Here is a 10,675-nt window from a genome sequence, read left to right as displayed (position 1 = left end):
AACTTAGTGGAAGAGCTAGGCATCTTCTGCACCTCTTTTTAGTCCTCGTGCTTCCCTAAACCACAAGGACCATGGCAGCAGCTCCCCCACCAGCTCCCCAGTAAAGCACCGTACCTATCCTGCTCAGAGCAGATATTCTCTTCGGAGATGTTAGCAGCAACACTCAAATGAGCATTTGCAAACAATAATCTTTCAGAGACTCAGAACTTGGCAAAACATGCCGTATCTTTGCAGAATGGTTAAATGCACCAGTCTGAACCCACACAGCCCTTTGCCAGATCTTCAGTTCTTGTTCCAAAGCCTGGAGGTACCAGGACTGGTTAAGAGCAGTAGGAAAAACATTGTTGGAAAACAGCTCATTTTGCCAACCTTGTTCTGTGAAACAGTTGAACTGTGCCTTTTGAAACATGGGAAACTAAACTCCAGCCTGAGGCACTGACCAGGCTGGAAAATCTTCAGCACAAACAGTTAAAGTCTGGAAGCGGAAAACTAGAGGTGACGGAAAGTGCATAAAGGCACAGCTGAGGAGAGGTGCTCCTGCCAGCTCTATTAAATACATATATTTCTGATGGCAAACTAAATGGCCTTGGGACACTGTACATGTGCTACATTTGAAAGACCTCAGTTTCTTTGGGTGAGGGACAATTCTACTGCTCTGTGCCTGACAACAAGCTTGCACAAGCACGGGGATCCTTGCAACTGGGGAACTCAGACAAACCCAAGCTCTACCAGAGCACAGTAACTGTTTTACTTTCAAGAATGCTTCCAAGATCAGTTGGCAGAAGGGAAGGGTTTGGAAGACAGTGCCAAAGCTTGTTAAGCTTTGTCTCAAACTCCTAACGCCTGTAGTACTTGTTATCCCAGAGAGGATTAAAAAAATCAATGGGAACTACCCAGCAAGTCACAGTCTGAGAGAGACTCCCACAGAGAAGGGCGCTCACTAACAAAAATTTTGACCTCAGCACTCAGCTGTCATCTTTGATTCCAAATTAACAACACACAGTTTGGGAGATGATGAAAATTGGAACCAGAAGACTTGTCAGGCAAAATGGACTTGTCCCAGCAGGCCTCAGTGCTGTCCACGCACCTAGCAAAGGACCATCCCTGCCCTGAAGAAGCGACGTTCTAAATAGACAACAACTGGGAGAAGAAACAGCAGTACCAAGAGGCAAACCAGTGACCCAAGGTCTCGCAGTCAGCATGGGTGGTAGGAGCTACACCCAACGAGTCCTCGTCGGGGCCAACTCTTAGCACAGTTAAGATATCCCACGAGTAGAAATGCCATCAGGGACTGCCTGCAATAGAGCTCCTAGTATTACCACCACCAGCAGAGCCACTTAGCAGGAAAACAATGATGACATTTCTTTGTTTTAAAAGCAGAGTGCTCTGCAGAGGGCCTGTATTTCCAAGAAAGGGTGAATATCTAATCATCTCTGGAAAGCAACCTGGATAACATGCTTTCTATCTGTAACGACACTGATTTCTAATGGTATCACTCTTGTTTCCCTTCCTAGTCTCAAGGGATCATAAGAACTGAGAAGATGTGTGTGTTTTGTGTAAGCCTTGAAACGCTGTGGCCTGGCTGAGTGAGAAACGCTGCTGGAGCCGGGAGAGTGTGAATGTGTTACTCTGCTGGGGCAGATTATATCGGAGATTGATACAGGAAGCAAGAAAAAAACATGTGGGGAAAAGCAGAAGGGAAAGAGCTGTGTGCACAAGGATTGGATTTCCTCATTCATGTGGGAACAAAGCGTAGACCCCCACCAACTGTGTGGCTTTCTGGGATGTCCGTCACGCTGAGGTACCGCAAGCGGCTATATGGAATCATACAACACTACTCGCTAATGCAAGAGCTGAGAGCAATTTAAAATAACGTAGCTAAGCTTTCCAAATTGTCCTGCAAGGCGAGTGCTGTACTGAGATTAAGTGATTTGTTAAAGATCAGAGCAAACAACAGAACCAGGGGTAGAATCCAAGTCCCAGCTTGCAGTAACGCTGCCCTCACCATTAGCTGATGCTCTCTTTAAAAGACCATAAAGAATAAAGGTTAGGGGACTGGCAAAAACACGGTATTCCCTCTGATAGTGAATAATGCAGTTGAAGTACAGAAAGTTTGATGTTTTTGCATCAGTGCTTTGATATCATTGTATGGAGCAGCAGGGAAAGGTCACAAGCTCAGGGCCTCACAGGGCTCGAGCTATAGAGTTGTTTACAGGTCCAACGAGACAAAACATCATCATCCCTATTTTACAGGGAGATCGTATTTCTTATTCAGAGACATGGAAAGAATTAAGATCTCCTGAGCCTTACGGCTACTGTTTTATCCACAAAACCACACTTCTCCAGTCGTACACGGAGTTTAAAGTTCGTACAGGCTAAAACTAGCTTCACCCTCTTGAGTCACCAGCCCAGACTCCTCTGTGAGCTTCCATACATGCTGCTGGTGGTGCAAAGCTGCCCACTGAAGGATGTCCTTGGCAAAGCGCTATAATAGCAACATGAGACCATCTCAGGAACTGGCAGACGCAGGAGCACATGGGAAGTGGCACACTGCCGCCTCTTCTTTACTGCCGCATAAATAGCAGGTATGTTCCAGGTGGGCCGATTCATGGGGAACATACCCAATAACCAGTACACAGAGATGACGATCAATTTATATTCAAGTCCTATGAGTGGGACAAGAAAAAAAAATTGCAGTTCTGTGTAGGAACCATCCTTTCAGCTTGAAGGAGTCATGCGAAGCGACCTGATGCTTGCAAGGCATGGGACTGAGATGCAGGAAGCCGAAGTTAAACTTCTGGCACTGCCCCAGCTGTGCAAAGTAATCACAGGCAAGTCACTCATGTGCCTCTTTTGCCTCTTTCCCTACAGAATTTAGGCAATAATATGAGCAGCACTGTAATGGGAATGGCCTACATTAATCCTAGATGTAGGGTAAGAGGGATCAGATGCACCCTTGAATGAAGGCAGACAGTTTAGCACTTTTTCATTTCCATAGCGACACCAAAAATATTGAAATGGGCATCTTACAGTACCTACTGTATCTATCTATATGTAACCAAAATTTAAATTTGGCAGTGTTTTTATTTAAAAAGTACATACAACAGCAACAATTTCTAAGACAGTTAAATTACAATAGATCACTTCATCCATATCTGATACATGGCCATTTTGGGGCACAGCAGAGAACACCTAGCTAGCTGGCAAAAGCTTTTTTAAAAACAAAGGTATTTCTTATCTTTAAATTCCAGATCCATTTCTTCTAAAAACACGCTCACTCTACAGGCCAGACAGACTGGGTGGGGAGATGGCGATGCAATTCTGCAACCGGCATTTTGCAGACACTCAGTGATGATTATAAAGCTCATGTCTGGCCTTAAAATCTGTGAATATCACACATTTCGGCCCAAGCAATGAAGATGGCTGCTCTTCAAAATTGTGAACCACAGGCATGTCCTTGGGACCTTTAATAAGAACTGTGTTTGTCAGGACGGCGCCCTGTACTTGCAGACCATCCTGATGCCTGGTTCTCTAATGACTTTGGAGAAAACCACAAGCCTACTGCTTCAGCGCCACTTTCTGCCTTCTGTCCGCGTGAGCCAAACCTACGGTTCCTGTGAGCCGTCTGCTCTTTACAGGTTCCTCTCGCAGCTAAAGGCTCACCAAATTCCTTTGCTTTGCACAAACTCTTTCCACTCACTAGCAACTTATCTTCAGCGTGCTTTTTGCACAACAAACAAGTACTTTGCAAGCTGTCCTTGCTCTTGCAGGGATCAAGGAGAACAGTGTTGCTGCTTGAAACACCACAAAGCTATCATCAAATACCTTCACAATTATCCAAATTGTTTAAAACAAACAGCTCTTGTGAAATCCTCTCTTTTTTTGTACAGTACGCACTTTATTGCAGAAAAGCCTGAATGCATTTTCAAAACAAAGTAAGGAGTTGCACAGTTGTATGGTTTCCAGATATTTCTATGAAGTGTTCCCCACAGTAACTTGAGTACAATGGAGCCTGTCAGATAAACAGTACCAGGGAACTCAATACTGTCATCTGCAATCACTTGAGAGAGTCAGGAAATCTTGCAACTGGTTATTTAAGAGCCATGTAAAACAGGTGGCTCCGTTCCTATGAAGCACCTCAGCCAACAGAGCAGAGGTTAACGGTGTCACTCCTGATTTACGCCAGTGTAACCGAGACCAGAAGCCGGGCCTGGATCATGAAAGCACCCAGTGAACATTTTACGTCAGCATGATAAGCACATGGTGGCAGATTTGCGAAGTTTCTTGAAGGGCTTTATTTGGGATCGGATTAGAGAAACTGTCTCCCATTTCAGGTATTACTATCAGCAGACGTCTTTGGATGTGATGCACAACGGTGCTGCCCAGGGCCTTTCCACATGGGAAAGAAATCTTGGCATGAAAATGAGTCAAGTCATAACAGGCATTAACTACCACAACAAACTATAACATAACCCTCGTCTACAGTAGATGAGATGCTGTTGTGTTTGGAAGTATCCCAGCTGGTCACAGTCAAACCCATGTATGTTCAGGGCTAGCCACAGCCCCACAACAGCATAATAAATACATTAGACTGTGGCTAGAAATGTATTACATTGTATCAGTTAACAAAGATGATGCATTTTCTTAATAGGGCCATCCCCAACAATTTTTTTGAAAGACCCTGGCTGCATCAGCAATTTGACCATTATAATAGTAGATAAAAACACCCCAAAACTTTTTTTCTGTAAAATGTGTTTTCTTACTGATAACATATCCCAGACAAGGCCTCCGAACCACGATGATGTGATATTAAATACAGTTCAAATTCTTGATGCAAGCCCAGAGCTCATCCAGTACAGGAGTTAACTCCTCAGTAGATGGGCATTTAGAGTGAATGGACTGGCACAGGACACATTAGCACACAAAAGCCTTAAAACTATTGGGCTCCTCCAATTCTTGCCTGGTATACCTTTTCAAAGCTTCACTGGAATAAACAATAATGCCAGTTTTCACCAGCTGAAGATCTGGCACACAAGGTTCAGACCCTAATAACGTAAAAACAGAAATTCACTGTGATGGATGTACAGTAAAATGGCTAAGGGGGTCTTCCAAAGTATATGCGATGGAGGATCTGTTTATCTGCAGGCTGTTTAAATGCTGATGTGTAGTGTGCTGTAAGACAGTTTTCTTTATTTCTTTAGCATTGTGAAGGCTATATGAAACCCAAAAATCTACTGAAGTGAATGGGAACCTTGGGAAACGTAACCAATTTGCAGTCTCAGAAACTGAAGGCCTCTGTGTAACAACAGAGCAGGGACAGCATGGACTGAGACAAGTTCACCCACTCCACCATGGGCCTCAAAGCTTAATTTGGAAAGGATGCTCATTTGTCGGGGGGTGATAAACCATTCATTTGTCGCTTCCTGATTTCTTTGCCAAGGCTGCCAGTGAAGGCATTTGGTAAGTGTGCGTATGTGATTTGCTAACCGAAATCCTACCCACGAAACGTGAGATCAAGACCCACAAAGACTTTGGAAGGCCATCAGAAAGTGATGTGCTTCTGACGGAGGCTAGAATTTTATCTGTGATGAGTGGGCCTGTGGCCCATGAACACTTTAAGCTCTCACATCCCTTCCCTTTAAGAAGAACACAGAAAATTATCACATGAAGTGGTCACTAGGCACAAACGATTCTTCTTCAAACAGATCACCACAGGCTTCCCCCTCCCCAGTAATTCAGTAATTACTGAAATACACTACCTGATGTGTCACGTTGATGACAAGTAATTGACATTTAAGGCAATCTAATTTCCACAGCCCTGCCATGATTTCCACTGAGGAGATTGCCTTTCTCTTCCTTCTCCAGGAAAGGTTTCTTGCACGTGAACATGACAAGCAGCAGCAACGGCAAATGCCACAGACTGCAGAAGAAAAGCTTCCTAGAACTGCTGCGGTCCGCATCCCTGTAGAACCGAAAGCCGAGGTAGGAGATGTACAGGTTAATAGGGAGTGAAATGATAGGGAAAGTCCATGTGGTGATGTCGAGCACAGGAGCCACTGTTGAGAGTCCAATTAAGGCCAAGCAGTGCCGCAGAGCCACCCGCCTGCACAACCCCGGATGGGTCACGGACATCATGCAGTATCCTCCTCGGGAGTAATCTTCCCGCAGTCCCCAGCTCAGGGCATTGAAATGAGGGAATTGCCAGGAATAGAGGATTCCTCCTAACAGTACTGCACCTGCAGTGGAAGAGAGAGAAGGAAACATGCATTAGGGCGCCCAGCTGGGCCACGGTAAAGGAACGCTGCATACAGTCTTCAGCAGATGTGGGTTTCACCTGCAAAAACAGAGCTAAGAACCTGTGCAGGAGTTAAGGGATGGTGCCTTTAACTCACATAGGGTTATGCATGGTTCTTCTTCTGTTTTTTGGAGGACTTGTTCAATTTGAAAAGCATTTCATTGTGCTACTTCTCCCTAATATATGACCTTACTGACTGAGCCATTGCTAATGATCTCTGCACTAATTCAGTCTCTACCTGAGAGAGGGTCAATGGAATCAAAGCAGAAACTGGGCAAGACACTGTTTTCCCAGGACTCTCTAGATTCCACGCTCAGGTGTCCAAGTTGGTGCGTCCTGAGAAGGGAAAAGCCAAGGGACAGAGCGGTGTGTCACATAAATGTTAATAACCAGAAATATGGGGTCCTGCTCAATGAAATACAAGCAGAAAAGGAGGATAAGAACGGTACCCTGATAGTCTGGAGCATGGTAAGATAACTGTTCATTGTGTGAAGAGAGGAAAGTCCTCACAGCACTGGAGGTCTTCGATCGCGGACGTGAAGGAGGCAGCAGGACTGGCAGAAGTGGCTAATGAGGTGACAGAAGATAGAGAACTCCTCATTTCTTCAAAGCAATTCCAGCCACTTCAAAAAAATTTGAGCAAATAACTCCATTCACACCAATGAGCTACTTTTAAATGTAAAAAGGAGCTATCAATGCACCACATTTTTCACAATTTTCCAGCTATCCTCAGGACAAGGTACAAGGTTCATCAAGGCAGAGGGAGGTTATGTTGATTTCAGCGAGCTTCAGGAAGGCCCTCAGACTAAACTGTGTTCACTAATTTTGTCTGAAGACACAGAAATCCCCCAAGGCTGTTCCACATTATGAGCATTCCTGAATTTTCCTTTTGTTTCTCTAGCTCCCAAACATTCCACTCCAGCCTTAACACTTTCTTTGCATCTTCCTGCCTCCATGAGTTCATTCTTTCTGGAAACTGCTTCTCACTTACGGAGCTGAAAATCTATCATTTTCTTAATTATCTGATAGAAATAGAAATGGTAACGTGTGTCTCCACACAGGTTAATACCCTTCAGTTCTTCCTGAGACTCTCACTTCTTGCCTGGTGACTGCCAGGACTGTAACAGCAGTAAAAACTAAGTCACTCTCTCCTTTGAGCTTCTTTGTGGTTAACATCATCTCCATCCGTTTCGACTGTATGTTCCTTAGGGCTGGGCATGTCTCGATTTTGTCTTAAACAGCACACCATGCAATGTTGTGGCGATGCAAATAATAATAATCTATGTCTGCAAAAGACCTTTTTTGCCCTCCCTTATCAACCAGTGAAGGAATGGCCCATCCAACTTGAATAAAAACGCAGTTTCCAGTTGCCTATAAGATACATTAGCAGCATAAAACCCTGTCTCATCACTTTTCAAAATGGGTAACAAATATTTCCATTAGGTGAGTACATGCCTCTGGAAGTTGATTACATTAAGCACGGAGACAGAGAGACGCTCATGTAGAGGGGATGCAACTTTCAGAACAACGTTGCCTGCTACAGAATTACGGGTGATTTTCGTATGGCCCAAGATGTTTGCAAATCCTGCAGTCTGAACCATCTTAAAGTCTGACTTTCAGGGGACGGATGCTTAGCACCCTCTCTAAATCTGAAGCTTTTAAGATGGTTCAAAATGGAGCATCCCAAAATCACCATTCGTTTCACAAAATCACGGCCAGGGCCAACAAAAGTAAATTTGACCCTAACAAAACAGGACTTGATTAAGCTCTGCTGAAACCCAGGGGAAAAAAACTGAGATAAAATTTTATCAAGGATCAGTACTCTCTCCATCAGAACAAATGACGGGGAAAATGCTCTTGCAATATGTCATCCTTTAGCGCTTCCCTATTCTTATAAAACATATTACCAGAGGCAAGATACTGAATTCGATAAAGCTACGATAGGAATATTTTTCAGGCTTCACATCTGATGTGCTTTACAGACATTACCTTGTCATTTTTCCTAACTTGAGGAAAGGCACATTGCAACTCTCCATCAGAAGAGGAAACATAAGTGGCCGGAGCCAGGGCCGGCATGCACGCACTCAGTCGGTGCCTGCTTCCCCCAGCTACGCGCCTGCCTCCTCTCGGCGAGCCGCGGGCTACATGCCTGCATGCTCTGTCCGTAACGCAGGCTTCGCTTGCTCGGTTGTTCAAACGCTGGGCGCCGCCAAGCTCAAAACACACCCGAAACCTCAAACACACAAAACCCTGTAACAGTTCTCTAACTATAATACCATTGGAAAAAAATAAAAGAGGAGTCATCTGGCGAAACTTTTAAACACAACCAGACCAGCTAAACTACTCGAGGCTGGTTTCCCATTTACACAGCACTGGTTTTCACATGCCAGCCTTTGGAATTTAATTACTTTGATTACATTGCAACCATTGAGATAACTGATATTTTACAGAGAAGCTGAACAGTAAAACAATTAAATAGACCATTATGAGGACTGTAACTGACCCAATCTTTTGGAGAGCTTCCCACGTGCCTGGGACATCCTGTAATTTCCTTTGCACCGGCCGAGATTGTCAGGTCGCCGTAGAGTTTTAAGCACCGCATAAGCCTGACGGCTTGCAAAGCACAGCACGTGCTACAGTACAATTCAGTATCAAAAGAGCCCAAACTAGGACTCCTGTCAAGCCCAAGAGCAGACATCGCAATACTCATTAATTCCTTGATGAATGTTAACTATCTCATAATCAGGTCAGCAGTGTCTTTAAGCCATATTATAGAGACACCATCTCCGGAGAATTATGTGGTTCAAAATACTGCAGAGCCTACTCCGTTTCTCCTGCGTGGTTCCCAACAGTTTGGGAATGAAATTTAATCAACACAAATCTCCTTTTTCTCTGCAGGGTTCCTAATTAAGACCAGAGCAGGTAATTCGCCACCGTAACACGCAGAGCTGGCACATCCTCCAACCCAGTTCTCCATTATTCTTTCATCTCTGTGGGCAAAACAGGTATAAAAACATTTTATATTTAGTTCCTATTGTTTCTTCTTCACTCTGTACTGGTTAAATCATCTCAGAAGTTACAGGATAGCAGAGAACCTATAGCTTCCACAGAGTTAAAGGTAAATGATAGATTTTACTATTCATCATGAATTTTAAGGTTAAGCTACTACTATTTTTCTTAGATTCTTTTAAAAATATTTAAATAGTAATAATATATCTTTTGTCATAAGCGAGAACAAGCTTAGAATTTTTTTTTTTTAATTTTAATAACTCGGATGAAGCCAAAATGTCAACTGGAGATGAAAAAGGCAGAAAATCTTGATTATATCTTTCTTTAAATAGATTTTTATCTAGTAAAATACTCAAGTTCTACAAATTTCACTTTTCCTAAAACAAGCGAGACACTAAATTCCACCATCATTCAGAAACTGCTTAACAAGACAACAAATTTCAAAAAAATTGGTTAAAACTTGGCAATAATTGTGAGATGAGACTTCCAAAAGCCACTGGTGATGCTGGGCTTGCAACCTGAAAGAGCTGGCAGGCTCCTTGTCGGAATAACAGGCACCGCCTGCAAAGTTGTGTCCTTCAGGGTGTCAGGAAGGCCATGCAGTCTCTCTAAACTTTGATTAAAAATTCATGGTTTATTCCTTTTAAAGCCATTCATGAGTCAGAGGACCATCTCTAGACGGCAAAATGGTTCATCATAAAAAAGAGCAGTCCAGATACATTGGGTCAAGCTGCCCTCAAACTGTCCTGGCAACGCGCTTTGATAACCTTGTCTGCTGGTCGGCCCAAATCTCAGGCTAGTGAGCAACACCGGTGCCTGCGCCCGTTCAATCCTTGGCCTCCCCACCAAGAAAAACATCTAAGAGCAGGGTACAGGAAGACGGTTTTCATGACATGGACGCTGGCCACTGACCAACACACCAAGGGCTGAGCAGTCAGACGGCCACCACTTCTTGTCCTCTCCATCCTGGGAGATGGCTCGGCGACCCAGAGCTGAAAAGCTCCATTCCCTGCTGCAAGCTCCCCGAACAACTCCTGTCCGGTATCGGATGCATAGGCCATCCAAGAAACGGTGGGAATACTCAGCCACTAAGCTAGCAGTCCAACAGAAATCCTGCCTGGGGCATCGTGGTGAACAAACTGTTTCATTCACATGAAACAATCTGAGGACGGCAATCCCACTTCATCAGCCGCTACGAAGAAACACTGGGATCCTGCTCGACTGTCCCCTGCTGAGGATGACGCTGGGCTAAGCAGTCATTTGAAATACGCTTCTCACACGCCGGCAACGCCTTTCACCATCAGAGCACTTTATTTTTTGCATGGCTGGCGCACAGAGCGGTCACCCACCACTCAATTATTGCAGTTGCCC

General features: G+C 44.3%; 1 protein-coding gene across 1 annotated transcript in view; it reads right to left on the bottom strand.

Moving 5' to 3' along the window:
• Positions 1–3,078: 3,078 nt before the first annotated feature.
• COX10 (cytochrome c oxidase assembly factor heme A:farnesyltransferase COX10) overlaps positions 3,079–10,675 on the bottom strand; it is a 107,550-nt gene continuing 99,953 nt past the window's right edge. The window contains exon 7 of the mRNA XM_067308377.1: positions 3,079–6,236. Within this exon, the coding sequence (XP_067164478.1) occupies positions 5,794–6,236 (443 nt within the window). The 3' untranslated portion in view covers positions 3,079–5,793. The remainder of the gene's footprint in view (positions 6,237–10,675) is intronic.

Source organism: Apteryx mantelli, chromosome 19 (assembly GCF_036417845.1).
Source record: "Apteryx mantelli isolate bAptMan1 chromosome 19, bAptMan1.hap1, whole genome shotgun sequence".
NCBI classification, from domain to species: Eukaryota; Metazoa; Chordata; class Aves; order Apterygiformes; family Apterygidae; genus Apteryx; species Apteryx mantelli.
The sequence above is the reverse complement of the archived record's forward strand: the minus strand, read 5'-3'. Positions and strand labels throughout refer to the sequence as shown.